Source organism: Anguilla rostrata, chromosome 10 (assembly GCF_018555375.3).
Source record: "Anguilla rostrata isolate EN2019 chromosome 10, ASM1855537v3, whole genome shotgun sequence".
Lineage (NCBI taxonomy): Eukaryota > Metazoa > Chordata > Actinopteri > Anguilliformes > Anguillidae > Anguilla > Anguilla rostrata.
The window spans coordinates 38,036,509-38,053,565 of NC_057942.1; the positions used below are offsets into that span (position 1 = coordinate 38,036,509).

At 48.6% G+C, this 17,057-nt stretch overlaps 1 protein-coding gene across 4 annotated transcripts in view; it reads right to left on the reverse strand.

Annotated features, from left to right (window-relative positions):
* dock8 (dedicator of cytokinesis 8) overlaps positions 1-17,057 on the reverse strand; it is a 57,250-nt gene that overhangs the window by 25,530 nt on the left and 14,663 nt on the right. For all 4 annotated transcript variants that reach the window (XM_064296902.1, XM_064296903.1, XM_064296905.1 and 1 more), the window contains 14 exons: positions 14,004-14,179; positions 12,525-12,596; positions 11,624-11,732; positions 9,954-10,163; positions 9,591-9,676; positions 8,868-8,934; positions 6,618-6,767; positions 5,989-6,069; positions 4,393-4,552; positions 3,938-4,068; positions 3,109-3,202; positions 2,322-2,484; positions 743-860; positions 165-235 (listed from right to left, as the gene is read on the reverse strand). In XM_064296902.1, coding sequence (XP_064152972.1) covers positions 165-235; positions 743-860; positions 2,322-2,484; positions 3,109-3,202; positions 3,938-4,068; positions 4,393-4,552; positions 5,989-6,069; positions 6,618-6,767; positions 8,868-8,934; positions 9,591-9,676; positions 9,954-10,163; positions 11,624-11,732; positions 12,525-12,596; positions 14,004-14,179 — 1,688 coding nt within the window. The remainder of the gene's footprint in view (positions 1-164; positions 236-742; positions 861-2,321; positions 2,485-3,108; positions 3,203-3,937; positions 4,069-4,392; positions 4,553-5,988; positions 6,070-6,617; positions 6,768-8,867; positions 8,935-9,590; positions 9,677-9,953; positions 10,164-11,623; positions 11,733-12,524; positions 12,597-14,003; positions 14,180-17,057) is intronic.

Below are 17,057 nucleotides of genomic sequence, written 5' to 3' on the forward strand. Positions count from 1 at the left end.
GCAAACACTTGCTACTTCTTGTTGAAGTCCTCAGCCTCAGTGGAGGGATGCAGGATTGCATCCTGACCGTGGCAATGCACTGGCTCACAACGCCCCCTCAGAAGAGGTGGGGGGTGTTAAAATGTCACTGTCTTTATTGACGAAGTTGAATTAAAGTTACTTGCTTGTTGTGGTACGTGACTGGCGTGTAGACTTCGCTTAAGAACTCGGGACCGCTCGATTTTCCAAAAATGACCTACGAAGAGCAAACAAACAGAAGACGCAATGAATTGTGCAACTTGCAAATTTGTCCCAAACTCAGTTTGTCCCAAACTCAGGAAGGGTGTTTGTGGCAAACATGGCCCTCTACACATGTTCCCATAAAGAAAGAAAGAACAAAAGTCTTTCCCTCCTTTACGTTTTTACGGTGGCAAAACCTTTGAATAGAATGAATTTTTCATAAGAGAAAATAAATGTTTTGAAGAAGTGCTTTGTATTCCCTTACACAGAAACGTTTGAGAATATACTCTTGACAAGGGTGTTCACTCTTGCCCTTAGGATAGCTGCTGGGCGTGTAGGTTTGTAACTCAGCCGTTAGTATAGGTTAAATGGGCTTCATTTGGTTCCTTGGGTGTGAACTGTTTGCATATTTTTTGGTGAAACCCCAAACTGGCCATCCTAGGGCGAAAGTGAACTCCACTGATGAGGCATCAGAACGTGCTAAGATGCTAAACTGACGCCCGGTCACCGTGGCGACGCTCACCGGCAAGGCACAGCTGGGATCTTCTCCGCTCATGAACTGGATTTTGATGGTGATGTTCCTGACTGACGTCAGCCGGTTCACAAAGTTCAGTCTTTGGGGGTAGACGTAGAGAAAGTTCCTGAATAACACAGACAAAAAACAAAACAAAACCAGACAAGAGAAGTGTCAGGAGGAAGCCAGGCCGACTGGGCCCTTACAGTAGCAGATGGGAAGTGATCAAGGCAACGGGTGACAATGACACCAAGTATCAAGAGTAACACCATGACCGTGACCCAGTCTGTGACCAGAACCAAGATTGTGACCACGTCCTCACTTGTAGCAAAGATCCATTAGCTACAGGACATGGAGACCCCATTTTGTCCAACGTTGATTGTAAGACTGAATGAGACCTACCCATTAACATATCAGTCATGAAGGGTTGGACAGCCCTGCTATAATGAATCAAAGTTCAAAGTTCATTCCTACTGCATATAAATAGCCTAGGAAGACTTTCTGGCAACAGAATTTTAAAAAATTCCATTCAAGTTACATAGCAGTCGGTGTCATTGCCATAAAACAGGCAGAAGAATTACATGAGGTAGGCACATTCTGAAAAGATGAACGCCTTAAGTTTTGTGATCGATTGCTACCTCTGACAACAATGAACGATCTCACTAGCAGGCCTGACAAATCAGGCTGCGTCCAGCTACCAGGGCTAAATACAGCGCTACTGCGGGACTCGATTCGAGGACTAACCACAGTGGGAAAGATCTGGACACACTGGGTAAGAGAGACCTCATTAACGTCCGCTAAGAAAATACCCGTGCTGTTCTGGAACGCACTTTTTTTTTGCCATGTTACTGAACTTGGCCAGTTAAACATTTCCTCTGGTCGATTCTCACACCCATTCATACAGAAAGGCCCAATTCGTCTTACTTGACTAAAGTCCTGGTGGAGACACAAAGGGAGATGCTCATTCCTAACAAACTAGTCCCGTTGCCTTGGGGATCTCTTTTTTTTTTTTCTTTTCTTGTTTTTTGGTGAATGAGCCTAACTCACTATACAAGCTAGCTCACTGACGCACAACGCAGTCTACTTTCAGGGCGACATAGCTCAGGAGGTAAGACCGATTGTCTGGTAGTCGGAGGGTTGCCGGTTCAAACCCCGCCCTGGGCGTGTCGAAGTGTCCTTGAGCAGGACACCTAACCCCTAACTGCTCTGGCGAATGAGAGGCATCAATTGTAAAGCGCTTTGGATAAAAGCGCTATATAAATGCAGTCCATTTACCATTCACTTTCGGACGAACGGCTCATGCTGTGAGCACACAGCTTTCACTCGCTGCAGATCTAAAGAGGACCGCCCACCTGAGTGAGAGTTGGGTACTGCAGGATGATTGACAGGCACCAGGTAAGGGGACAAAAAGTACAGTTTAAATAACACTCCACAGTGTCACCAGTAAGTTTTACTGCAGACAGGGGTGGAGTGTGTGTCTACTTCACCTGTAAATGCAGTGTGTGGAGATACAAGTAACAGAGAGGAGGTACTACCTCACCTGTAGATACCGTGTGCGGTGAGGAGGGGGCTGGAGAGCAGCACTCACCTGTAGATGCTGTGCGGGACGTAGACCTCGCGGGACGCGAACTCCAGCACCTCTTTGACGGGCCGCACTTGCTTCTCGGCCAGCGGCCTGACGGGGATCAGCTCGGAGGACAGGCAGGCGGGCAGGACGTCCGGGGCGGGGGTCAGGTCCAGTTTAATGGTGCCTTCACACAGAGACACGCGGCGTGTGCGGTTAGCATAGAGACACACGACTCGTACGCAGTTAGCAGTTAGCGTCTGACACGCGTGTGCTTAGCAGGCGAGCGAAACACAAACGCGGTTAGCAGGACGGCTCATTTGAAAGATAACATTTACGTCAATGTTTACGTATTCGTTTTGGATTCAAATACTTTTCTGTCTTCCGTTAATCTTGCCTGGTGCAACTGAGCCTGCCAATAGGACCAAAAGGTGGGGTTTTGCACTTTTTGAGAGTATTTCATAGGTTCCAATACGCCAGACAAACTTAGGAAAGTGTTAGAATCCAGAACGAATACGTATTTGACCCAGGTCTGATTTACATACACTAGTTCTCTTTCCCTCCCCCTTTTCTTCCTCTCTGTCTCTCCTCCTCCCATTTGTAATCATTTATTCTTCGCAGTGTTTTAGTAAAAACCCCAGGGAAAGTGCTTGGTTGGACATAGACGTGTGAGGGTCATTTGCACAGTGTGCACATAGCTGAAACCTACTTTCATACTCTGTTCATTTGCTGATCATAATTTTGTCTTTACCTGTGATGGTCTTTGTTTACCTGTTATGGTCTTTGTTTACCTGTGATGGTCTTTGTTTACCTGATATGGTCTTAATCCTTCTCTGCAGAGACGAGTACCTCTTGATGTCGGCCAGGAACTTGAACAGGTCTTCATCGCTCAGGCGATCGCCCTCCTGCGAAGAGAAGGCGACATTGTGGAGGTGCTTTTGGCTCACCTGTGCTTACTCACACACGACGCTCACGGACACACCGCTGATGTCACGGACGGGACAAGTGGAGGCGGAATGATAGTCCAATCACGGGACTGAGGGTGATCCTCATTCTGGCCGTGTTCACTGTAAGCTCATGCAAACCCTACCACACGGGTCTCAGGAGGGGTTACTGTGAGATCCATTTCTTTTTTGAGTCATCCCCATATATCGCTTGGTTCACGTTTCTCATTTTAATTAATTAATTTATTTGTTAGGTTTATTTATTCATTTGATAGGGACAGAGAGCAGAATTAGCTATCAAGCTAAATTTCATCTGTTGTCCCTAGGCAGGTCATATTTAAGGTGGTATTTGGGTGCAGAAACTTTAACTGGTCAGAAATACTCGATGGCGGTGTTCTGTCCTAACAGGAGAAACTACAGAATAGGAAGTGCCATGTTTAAAATGACAGACAATGGCCTGAATTCTGCTCACCTGTGTCTTCAAATTTGACTTACAAATATGTGCCAGTGTCTGTTTTTTTGTTTAGTGTTATTTTATTTCCAGAAAAAGCATGTTGAGTCTAGCAGTAGCCAGAATTAAACTGCCAAACTCGAAAAAAAAACGAGCTGAATTTATTTGTAAGTAAAATATGAGGACGTATCCTAACTGTGACTGTCCACTCTAGTTGTGTGAAGCCTTGTTTCCTGGCAACAGACCTGCTTGCAGAAGGTGCTGATGGTGATGGTTGCGGGTTTGAATCCTGACAGGTTGTACTGGTCCTCCAGACAGCCGAAGCGCTCCGAGTTCCTCCTGGGCAGGTTGCCCCGCCTGTCAATGCTGCTCCGCCCTGCCAGGTACACACAGGTGAGAGAGGAAGAGAAGAGGGGTGGGGTCAGAAACCATAGCAACCATGCAAAGTCCAACTTGTAAAGGGGTGGGATTCTGCTAAATGATGGCCTTCCTCTCTGGGTGACAGGGTGCCCAGCTGTGCCCCCCCTCTTTGGACTTATTTTGCAGCAGCAGGGCCAGGATTCGACTCCAGACCATGGAGTGTGTGTGTAACTGCACTTACGACCTAAGGCAGCCAGGGGGCGCAGTTTTATCTTAACACCTGACTAAACCCATATGATTAAGCGTATGTTATTGCCGGTTATGGCTCTGGCTCTCTTACCGTTCATGCCGTCGGGGTCGGCGGGCTCTCGGTCCAGAGTCGCCGTGCTGATGACGTTCATGATGTTGACGGTGGCCCAGGCCAGGGGCATGCGGTACCGGCCCAGTCTCTGACAGAACGACTCGGACTGGGAACGCAACTTCTCCAGCTTGTCTTTGTTCTGAGAGAGAAAGAGCGAGCGAGAGAGAGAGAGGGAGGGAGAGAAAAGGAGGGAGTGAGACAGTGCGGGAGAGGGAGAGAGGTGTTAGATATTGCAATTGTTCGGTTCAATTTATGTTCATGTTCTAATGTATTCCTGCATTTCTGTATGTTCTATATGCATTTTGAATTTGAGAGAGAGAGAAAGAAAAAGGGGAAGAGGGAGAGACAGAATGAAAGGGACAGATAGAGAACGAGAGAATTTAAATGACTCTGACTGATGTAAAAAAGAATGTCTTTTGGACATCCAGGAAACCAAGCAGTTTAAATATTGGGAACATTGAGCCTCGTGGAATGTTCTGGTAACCCAGAACTGTCAGCTGGGTTCCTGCTGCAGGGCTGTGAGTTTGAGGGCATCGAACTGTGTGAATCGGTTCGAGGAAGATTATAATGCAAGGCCTTATGTTTAAATGTGTATTAGCCTGTAAATCTCTTTGAGGCTATTAATGAAAAGCACTATAAAAATGCAACGTGTTGTTTATTATCGAAAGGCCATCAATTTATCATTTTGACATTGTAGGTTTTATCTTGATGTGTAACCGCACCGCGGCTCTTCAGCAATGCTGCTGAAAGCCCTTACTGTGACCTGCCCAGGCAGCACAAAATCAATCCAACTGTGAAGTCACAACTTAAAAAACAAATGAAAAAAACAAAGAAAGAAAAACACGAAGAATGCAATGAATCACGCTGCTTGGCAGTCTTGGACTTGGTGTCGTTTTTTTTTTTTTTTTTTTGGCGAAGGTCACGAGGGGGGGGGGGGGAGATTTCGCAAGCCCGCTGTGGCGGGGTTGGGATCGGATGACGTTGCGGGAACGGGGACTTCCGCAAACTCTGGAAGCGACCGTGCCGGTCAGAGGTTTCTCTCTTCGCACACGTACTGAGACAGCAGAGCAGGACCCAGCCGCCCATGGGCTCACACGCACCCTGGAGTGCAGCAGTGCAGGGGAGCAGGAGAACACCGGCTATAATGACACGGGCTGGCTGAGCTTCTACTGCTTGGGGATTAAATCTTTTTCTAGCAGTTTAATAATCTGTTTCGGGGGGCCTCCAGTGGCATAGAGCGCTTTCCACACGCTCATTGCGAGCCGCGATGTCGGTGGTTCGAGTCCGATGTCACATGTCTCTCCCTCTCTCTCCTCCTAGTTCTTCCTGTCTCTCTACACTATACTGTCTAATAAGAAAAAGCGCCCCCCCCCCAAAAAAAAACCATATTTAATAATAATCTGTTTCATTTCTCTCTTCCAGGTATTTGGACTCGTCTGAGACTGCGGCGTGGTTCATTTCTGCTGCGTGATGCAGCTTCCCCCGTAAACTGCCCGGCGAAGGCTGTTTTTACTGGGCTGCTGAAACGGACAGCGGTGCGGCGGTACGGTTGTGCAAACGTTCCCCCGACGTTACCTTGGCGCCGTCGCTCTCCTTCATCACCATGTAGGGTTCGGCGCAGTCGCTGATCTCCCCCTGCTGGAGGACCTTCTCGATCTGAAATGCAGGACGGACACCGGGGCTAGTGCTACTCAACACGGTTACTTTACTGAACACACGTGTACACAGATTACAGAACAGTGCACCAGGGCTAGTTTTACTGAACGCAGTTACTTTACTGACCATACATGTACACAGATTACAAAACAGTGCACCAGGGCTAGTTTTACTGAACGCAGTTACTTTACTGACCATACGTGTACCCAGATTACAAAACAGTGCACCAGGGCTAGTTTTACTGAACGCAGTTACTTTACTGAACATATGTGTACACAGATTACAAAACAGTGCACCAGGGCTAGTTTTCCTTAACACAGTTACTTTACTGAACACACACGTACACAGATTACAAAACTGTGCAACAGAGCTGGTTTTACTGAACAGCTACTTTTCTGACCACACATGTACAGAGATTACAAAACTGAACACCAGGACTAGTGTGACTGAACTTGTACTTTTAAATGGAATATTTTCAATGCATTTAAAATTGAGAGAGAGGAGGGAGGTGGGGAATAAGTGAGAGGGAAAGAGAGAGACGTGCTTACCTTGATGACCAGGTATATGTCAGGGGAAGGATAAGTTATGGAGAAAATGGCCGCTCTGGCCATGGTGGAGGGGTCTGTTTGGGGGGTGTGGGACCGCAGGTGACCCCTCATCTGATCCGAGTTCAGGTCGCAGTAGAAGTTCTCGGAGATCTGAGCAGGGGACACATTTCATTGCAAACCGAATATTCATATGTTAATGAGATGAAGGACCGCACGCCCATAAAAATATTTTATGCATTTATTATTTTCCCACGAACGTTTTGGGCAAAATGCCCTTTGTCGGCGTGCCAAGAGTAACGAACTGCATTGCAAGTCGTCAATCAGATATCACTCACCTGGCGCAGCAGGTTTGATGACGTGCAAACGCACATTCAATACGATAACTAGGACAGCAAAGGTAGATGCCATGAAAGATACAGTAACAGGACGAAGATAAAGTGCCATATACCACATACCGTTAGCAAAATCAGCTGTCCTGACAAACATTTTCTGCTATGCTAGGGCTAGCATTGCTGACCAACAGAGAGCGCAGCTAATTCACTCAACAGATATGGAGACTGGGAGACTGTGCCCTAAATTATGTTTAAACTGCAACAAACGTATGGAGTAACATACTCCCCCTTCATGATTTGAGGTCCTGGTGGATGGGGAGGTACCTCTGTACCCCAAACCATGCTTAAAACAACAGAAGTATGGGGCTATGACCTTCTAATGGACTGTTGTCCCTGTACTTACACCTGCATAATTTGGGATAGGTTCCAGAGAGGGTAGGAATTCCTCCAGACCCAGAGAGCTTGTCTCTGTAGGGGTGGGCCGGACCCCTGTGGTTCTGTAGCGGTGCTGTGGACCCTGACCACACAGCGTGACCAGATGGGCCAGCTCCGTTTCTGGTTTTAAATCCCGGGATGGGATGGACTGAGCTTAATGCATTTCATTTGGACACAGAAAAGGAAGCTGGGCCTCTAATATTTAGAAAAATGTGTGACACATGCCGGATGTGTGTGTGCGTGCGTGTGTGTGTGTGCATGTGTTTGTGTGTGTGTGTGTGTGTGTGTGTGTGCATGTGTTTGTGTGAGTATGTGTTTGTGTAGTGTTTGTGTGTGTTTGTGTGAGTGTATGTGTTTGTGTGTTTGTGTGTGTGTTTTTGTGTGTGAGTGTGTGTGTGTGCGTGTGTGTGTGTGCTTGTTTCACTGAAGGAGACACTGGGATGAAGGGGTATAAAAATCACGAATGTGTGAATATGCGTTCTCCCAACGTTACCCTAATGCCACAGTGTCATGATCGCCACGGAAACGCTGGAAGAGAACGTGCACAGCAGACAGAGTTTATCTGGTTGGGGGCTTCTCGTGTTGCACTAATGGGTGAGGAGCTGTTTATTTAAAGGAGCCTGTGAGGGGGAGACACGCATTCTCCTGTCAGATACTCAGGGCTGGCGCAAGCGGAAGCTTGAGAGATGTCAGATGTCTCCGTTCCCTTTTCCGCGTCCCCCAGTTTAGTTTCTTTAAATCCAGAGAAAACGTTTTCGGAAACGCTGGAGCAGAATCACGAGCGCGTGTATAAACCGTGTAAAAGGCGGGATTATGATAGCGTGTCATTGATAAAGCTGCAGGTTGGGAAAAAGATCCTGATGTCTACAAGCTTGAGAGAGAGGGGCTACGTCACAGAGGCTACAGATCAGGAGGTAAATATGCAGATTGTTGTTGTGGCTGTTTTTAAAAAAAAAAAAAATTCCTGACAGCTGCAGGAGTAAATCGGTAATTCCCGTCACACGCAGCGAGGTCAAACCTGCGCCTGATTAAAGCCGTAAGCGCAGAGCTGCCGTCTCTGAGCCGCACGCGACGCCGCGGTCTTGCGCGCGGTTTTAATACCCGATTCCCTCGGCGAGGGGAGCCGCTTTTCTCCTCTCCGCGACACGACCGCGCAAACCACCGCGCGATCCGCCGCGCCGTTCCAGTAAACCCGCGCGTCGCCACGGCGCTTTCGCCTCAGCGGTGCCCGGCTCGCGCCCGCCGCCGACGGAATTATTCGCTCGCCCGACAGACAGGAGCCACCGTTTGGCGAACGAGAACAGCTTCCCGATGTAGCGGCCAATCAGCAGAGGCTTTTATCTAGAGGGACGGTCACAAAAAGTGGATGTTTAACAGCCGAATTTCCTTGTGTGCTGGTCAAGGATGTGAACCAATGACCTACTGGTTCTAGGCTATTCACCCCGACCCACTACGAGATGCTTCTTAAAGCGCTGGCACTCACCTTCTTCTTCTCTTTCAGATCGTACAGGGCCAGGGTTGCAAAGAGAGGCTCTATGTCGATCTCAAACCTGTGGCGGAGAAGATGGGGAGAGGGAGAGATAGAGAGGTTTGTTTTTATGCGCGTAGGCAGTACCTATCAGTCGGTAAGCACAATTGCCTGAATAATGTGTCAAATTAATGAACTGCACATTTCATGGAAGGAGTACTGATATGCTGAAGTTCTAATTAAGCGCTCTGTGAACTGAAATGCGTTTTATGGCATCGAGGTAAAGTTCCACTGCCAGATGGGGCACAAACTCTGTGTCTAATGGCTGCATTTCAGTCACTTTTACTTCCAGTATCTGACATTCTCAAGCGTTTTTTAACACAAACTTTTAAATGGTTTTCTACGACCCATGGTGTATTGCACATCCTCGTCTCTGAATTTTAACAGGATCGACGGAGCCGTTAATTGAATGCAGATCCAGGCCTGAAATAATTTAACAAGTATTGGCTGCCAGCTCGGCCTTTACGGACGTGGTTTGCAGAAAACATGTTTGTTCCAGTTGTAGAAGTAAAAGTATAATTTGTTTTGACACATGGCAGCCCCTCTCACAAGCAATAGTAGTGTAGTAATACAGCCAGCTGTTTGTCTTAGTAACAGGACGAAGAAGAACGATGAGGAAGAGGAAGATGGCGGTTGTGAATGTGATGCTGTGCGTTGCAGAGCGAGCTGTGGCCTTACTTTATGGTTTGGCACTTGACGTGGATCCTGTGCCCGAAGTGCTCCTTGGGACAGTCGGGGATTGGGCGAATTTCCACGGCATCGTCCTGCCGACGCAACACAGGGTACAGGTACACTCATGAGCCAAAAACTGGGCTACAGGTCAGGCACGTGTAGAATGGTGGTCATGGGTTGCAGGCTTGTGGTGACAGGTGCGTTTAGGGGGGTGGAATAGAGATTTGGGGGGTTGGGAAGGAGTGTGGCATGTCAGGGTGTTGGGGTTAGGAGGAAGTGGGGGCAAGAGGTAGGTAGCAGGGCTTTAGCATGTTGGGGGCCTGGTGGTCTAGAGGTGTGGAGTCTCGGGACGGGGGGGGGTCCCCTCACCTCATCCCCAGGCGGGTACAGGGCGAAGATTTCGGGGTGGCGGTTGGACTGGCGGGTCTCCTGGTTGAAGCGGTCCAGGTCGTCAGGGTTACTGAAGCGCAGTAGGCTCTCCACGCGAGCATCGGGATGCAGGCCTCGCAGGTCGAAGTCTGATGATGTCAGCGTGCGGGCGGAGTCATCGCACAGCACCGCCAGGGAGGGCGACTTCACCTGGGGGAAAGGGGCAGGACAAATCTTAATACCTCCTACAGAGTCGCATGTGTCCCAGAATGCACCTGTGCTCCAAATGGGCTCTTTAATTAGCAGGCATTATGCTAAGAGCTCTTAGCTGGTCACAGGGACCCTCAGAAGGCTCAACAGTGCTGGATACTCTCTAGTCTGTAGGTCACTGAAGTGCCAAGATGGGCTGAATAGCCTGTTCTCCTCATCAAATTTATTCTCATATTTCTTACATATCAGCAATCGCTCATAGTTGTGGACTAAATTCATAAAATTGGCTTGACTACCCATCCTTTTGATTATCTTTTTTATTCTTATGTGAAAACCAAGGTAGTCAAAACATCAGAGGGGGATGAACGTTAGAGGTCAGGCAGGAAGTGTTGCTGTGCTGCTGTCTGAAAGTAGCAGTGAATTAAGCTTCCTGTGTACAAGCTGGTGTGTGTGTGTTGTGAGGTAAACAGACCCTCTTGTGCCAGGGTTTGAATCCCACAACAGCAAAAGAAAAAAAAAACCTAACCAGTGGAAAGCCCCCCCCCCCCTCCCCAGTGGCACAATGGGGGTGACCTCAAGGGCCATCGAGCTCCAGGCTACCCCCAAAAGACTGGTAATCCCCTCCCCCCAAACCCCCCCACCAGCCTTGGAGGGACCCATTAGGGCTAACAATGAGGCCTCTATCTCTCTCTCACTCTCTCTCTCTGTCTCTCTGGCCTAGGTCTGATGAGCTTATGAAATATACATGGCTGGGACTTGGTGGGGGGTGGGGGGGGGGCATTTGGTTCACGCTATTAAAAGCTGGCACAGCCATGCCCGAGCGGAGGGGTTAATGAATATTCATGCATCATTGTGCGCTCTGCCTCAAGTAAACAAGGGCATGAACTTGGGGGGGGGGGGGTTGTTACCAGGCATGAGAAAATGGATCCCTGCCCACTTTTCCTCCCTGATCCTTCACTTTGGGATGGGGGGGGCACTCCAACGCTCCCTCCTTCCCCTCTCCTCCCACCCCAAATCCATGAAAGCCGATCTTTCACGTTAGACATTTATATCAGTTATAACTCAATAGACCATTTATAACTGATATGCTTATCACAGAACTGTGAAGCTCAAGTCACTTCATTCTCTCAGTAATACAAAATGATTTGGGCTTTTGTGGCCTGTTCTGAAGCACAGAATTTAAACAGCCTTCTCCTGCTGGATGCTTTCATACTAGGACAACAAGACTAACCATTGATGCTTTCCAATGTTTGAAAGTGAAGCTCATTAAATACACACAAATGACGGAATATTTATGTAATATGTAATCCTTTCTTGAGTTAATTTTCCATGACATCCTCGGTCTATTTCAGTATGTCTTTTTGGAAGATTCTGGTTGTTTTTTAAGGGGGTGAGGGGTGGGTGTGGCTATGAAAGTGGGGGGTGGGGTTTGGAGGTGGGGGCGGAGTTTGGGTGCTCACCGGCGTTTCCTGCTTCTCTGGTTGGACGTCGGTCTCGAAGGTCTGCTTCTGCAGCAGCTTGTGAAGCCCTGCCCTATCGGAGTAGGCGCCCCACCCGTCTCCCTGGCACCTGGGCAGCGGTAAAACGGAAGGTCACGGCGCGGTCACTGGTAACCATAGCGATGGGAGAGTGGAGGCTTCGTAGAACCCCCCCATGATGGGTGGAGTTACGGGGAGCTTGTCAATCACTGACAGGTCTGAGCCAATCAAAAACACCACGCTCTCCATGGCAGAACTGAAGGATTGGTCCACATCCGTGAGCAGGTCATAGCTCCTCCCATTTTGGCTTTTCACGAAGCCTCACTCTCCCTTCATTGGACAAGGACACACGTCTCAACACCAGCACGTTTCTGTTAATCCGTGTTTTATTAATCTGCAGTCACAAGAGCGCTAACAGACCCCCCCCACCCCCCCCCCCGCCCCCCCCCGGCGTCGAAGGCCGGCGCTCTGAAATATGAAAAGCACCGCAGGTATTCTGCGCAGAAACGCAGACGAGACGGGTGTTGTCACCACTGATCCAGCCGCTTATCTGCGCCACAGATTCCTTACACTCACCAGATACTCTACCCCTGTGTTCCTTCCATCCCGTCTGTTTCTTAACTACAGGAGGTTCTGGCGCTGTATTATTATATTTTGTATGCTGTATTTATGGTATTGAAGGACTTCCGCGGGCCCAGAACTGCCCCGGGTCAGACCCTTTTATTTGTCTGACTGCAATGTTTTAGCCCCAGCGGACAACAGGGCTGTAATGTCGGGAGTGTGGAGATGAGTGTCTGGTTATGTGGTGAGTCTGTGGCTGTGGGATGAGTCGTGGGAAGCAGACTCAGCCCTGGGGGGTGAGTGTGATTAGTCCTGGCCCTACCTCCTGCTGACAACCAGCCAGGGTTGAGTGTAGCTCTGCACACAGTCTCTGACATGAGGGTCCAGCTCCACCCTGCATATATGGAGGGAGGGAGGGAGAGAGAGAGAGATCGTGGGAGAGGGAGAAAGATCACACACAGGTGAGCCTCATTTATACATCCACACACAGACGCGCACACACACAATCGCACAGACACTAGATTGGAATGAGACTCTTAACTTATTAACGCATTGTAAATTCCGCTCCCAGGGTTATCTCCTGATAGCTTTGGGAACACCCCCCGCCACCCCCCCCCCCTCCGTAGGGTGAAAACTATGCCACTCTTAACATTTCAGTACTTCAAATTCTCACCCGTAGCTGATAAAAAAAATCAAGGTCCAAAGCCGTATCTTTAGAATTCCACAATTCCACTAATGGAACAGCATCCTGATGACAGGCCTGTTTGCTCTATGCTGGGAACTCTATGGTGGGAACTACTGCCAAACACACTGACTGTCCAAAACTGACAAAGAAAGTAGAAAAATAAGGGATAGTAGTTCCTGCACTAATTAGGCGAACTTGATTAATAAGAAACTGCAGTGAAGGGACTACGTATAAAAAGTGCTATGATTGTGATGGTGAAACCAAAATGTATTAAAAAAAATACCCTTTAATAAAAGCCGAGAATATGCACTTTAGCCACATGTGAACTGTTTGATTCCAATAATGATCTATAATTGCGGAGTTGGGCCACAATTGCATATCTCGATTTGGCTCTTTGTCCCAAACATTATGGAGCTCACTCTATACATACATTATAGAACATTTTTAATTCTGTTGTTGTTTTTAAGAACGACATGTGAAACCCAAAAGGGAATTTGAATGCCACATCCGTGATTCACTTCCAAGACAGTACCCAGTATGAAAACATCTCCAGTTTAATCTCTGTGATGAAGAAGGGCGGGGCCGGCCCAGCATGCCCTCCTGAGACAACACAGGAAATGGATCATCAGCCCCGGACAGACTGTTCTAGAAGACACCGCTACAGACAGGGGCTCAGTTAAACCGCCATTACCCGTCATTACGTGTGTGTGCGTGCGTGCGTGCACATGCACAAGTATTCACATTTCTACGTGAGTTACTTTGTGTGTGTATGTGTATGCATGCGCGCGTGTGTGTGCACATGCATTTATGCGTTTTTGTGTGCATCAGTGTATATGTGTTTGAGCATGTGTGCACATGCATTTCTATGTGTGTGACTTTGTGTGTATGTGCGTTTGTGTGTGTGCATGTGTGTGTGTGTATTTGCATGCGTGTGTGAGTTTGTGCCTGTTTCTAATATTACTGTGATACACTGTTTGCATAATCCAACTGAAAGCTAGTTCCGCTATCATATTCCACACCTCCCTTTGAGGTGTCCTTGCGGGGTAAATAAAGGGTCAGACAGAGGGGTGAGTGGTAGCCCTGTGGGGGTATGGGTTAGAGGGGGTGGGCTCGTACCCTGTCTCAGGTTCGGAGTGGTGCACCGTCCGACACTCCCTCTCCAGCAGCTCCACGTCCAGCTGGTCGTCGGGGAAATCGCCGAGCTCCTGCATGAGGGCGGAGTCTCCGCTCTGCAGCTGCGTCATCAGGAAGTCCTCCAGGTCCAGGGGCTCCACCGCGTCGTAGAACTGGGGCTGCCGAGAGAGGGGGGTGCACGGGGAAACCGCCGTTACACACACCGCCGTTACACACACTGCCATTACACACACCGCCGTTACACACGCGGCCGTTACACACGCGGCCATTACACACACTGCCGTTACACACACCGCCATTACACACATCACCATTACACACACCGCCATTACACACACCGCCGTTACACACGCAGCCATTACACACACCGCCGTTACACACATCACCATTACACACATCACCATTACAGTGCTGTTACACACGCTGCCATTACACACACCGCCGTTACACACGCAGCCATTACACACGCGGCCATTACACACACCGCCGTTACACACACCGCCATTACACACACCGCCGTTACACACATCACCATTACACACGCTGCCATTACACACGCGGCCATTACACACACCGCCATTACAGCGCTGTTACACACGCAGCCATTACACACGCTGCCATTACACACACCGCCATTACAGTGCTGTTACACACGCAGCCATTACACACGCTGCCATTACACACACCGCTATTACAGTGCTGTTACACACGCAGCCATTACACACGCTGCCGTTACACACATCACCATTACAGTGCTGTTACACACACCGGCATTAACGCACACCACACCTCTATTGCACATACTGCCGTTACACACGCCATTAACACACCGCCATTAACACATACGGCCATTAATACACCTACTGCTGTTGCACACAATGCCGTGACACACACTGCCATTGACACACCATCATTACACACACCGCTGTTACACAAACGATGTTATTAGAACACAGCGCTGTTACCACACAACTGTTGTGCATAAAAAAAACAACAACTCTGTTACACACACCTTTATACACACACAAAACCTGCAGTGTCATTAAAGCCTACACAAACAAGCGCCTACCATTTCCCACAGATTTTTAAAATGGGGACATGTTTGTTGTGTTTGGTTCGTTCAGGGTTAAACGTAGAGAAATCTTTAACCCAAATGTGGGGGTTGAGATGGCTGAAGAAGGAGATGTATTTAATTTTTTTTTTTTTTTTGTCTTTCGTACATACTGTCCACTCCTTCAGACATCTGTTGGGCGTGTGTTAGTTCCAGAGCCTGAACTATTCGATTCTTTCAACCAAAAAAAAAAAAAAAAACTTTTTTGGAAGCACTGAAAGCGAGCTGCATATGACAAAAACAGCATTCCAGCCCACCACTGTTACAGCAGAGCGCAATGAAGTTTCTGGCAACTTCACGGGCAGGTCTTCTAGGATCTGAAACGATGCAGTAAGAATGTTCGTTTTGTTGAAAATCCCTCTCCTGCTCATAAACAGTTCATCAGGAAGGTTAGAAGCTTTAGAAAACACAATGGTGATGTCACCAGATGGTCTAAATTTCTGGCTTGCACGATATTGCCCAGCTATTTTCACGGCGAATGCTGATGGTCATTGTGAAGGACTGACACCCTTGCACAGCTCTTACAGCTTGGACTGTCGATACATTTCCTGTTTTTACTGTTTGGAACATTGTGATGCTGTTTGTTATCCAGCCTTGAGAATCTGTATTTAATTACACATTTCTGACTGGCAGGGAAATTCCCGTTTGGCGCCAATGGTGACAGGAATAATCTGAGTGGTGATTGTTTAATACTTTGCAGGGCGTAAACCAGCTGGATATGAAGACCAGCAGAACACCCTGTGCACCCCGAGATGGGGACCCCACCACACCCTGCGCCCCCCCCCCCCAGGACCCCAGAACACCCTTAGCAGTCCGGAGAGAGGTGCAGAGAAGCGATGCTAAAAACGCAACTGCAAGGTAGTGTGGCCTGTCTTGTGATTCTGTGCGTCTCAAGGACAGGGTGTAAAAAAAAAAAAAAAAAAAACCTTACGGATAAAGAAAAAATGTGAAACTTTTCAAAAAGAGCCTGCCACAGCGGATCCCCTGGGGGAGCAGAAGCCCTGACATTAACCGCATTAATGTGACAGCCTTGAGTCACAGCGGAAGGCTAGAGAGGAGGGGGGCGGGGCCAGACGTGTCGCCTCACGACTCTGCAGACGCAGGGCCTGCGCGGGAGCGAACCCAGGCAGCGCGTCGCCGCGTCTGCAGCCTGCTCGGCAACGAGGGCCGCGTGCGACAAGACGCGCTACGCACGTCCAACAACGCGCTACACACGTCCAACAGCATGCTACACACGTCCAACAACACGCTACACACGTCCAACAACGCGCTACACACGTCAAACAACAGGCTACACAAACACCAGGCTACACACAGTCCAACAGCGCGCTACACACGTCAAACAACGCGCTACACACGTCAAACAACACACTACACACGTCAAACAACACGCTACACACTTCAAACAACACGCTACACACTTCAAACAACGCGCTACACACGTCCAACAACGCGCTACGCACGTCAAACAACGCGCTACGCATGTCCAACAACGTGCAAAACCAGACACGCAGCTAGTGAGATGCATTTACTCATAGTGAATGCATCTCACTAGCACCGCAGGAACGGGGCCAAATAAAACATACGGAGCAAACCTTGCGCAATACGTTTAGCACACTACGGTACATATTATCACAAGGCATATCACTGGTACTAAAACATCACAATATCAAACTTGGGCCACGTTGCTCACTCGCATAATCCCTGGACGATATTTTAAGCTTTGTGTTGCCACAGGGTGTGTATGTACAGTTGTGGGGTATGATTTGGCCAGGATACGCTGCATATCCGTTCCTGTGACCTTCTCCTAGGAACGCTGAATTAAACCAAATTTCACACAGACTGGTTTGCAGAAGGTGTTAAAACACCTAACCCTAACAACACACCCCCCCCCAACACACACACACACACACAGTCATGACAGA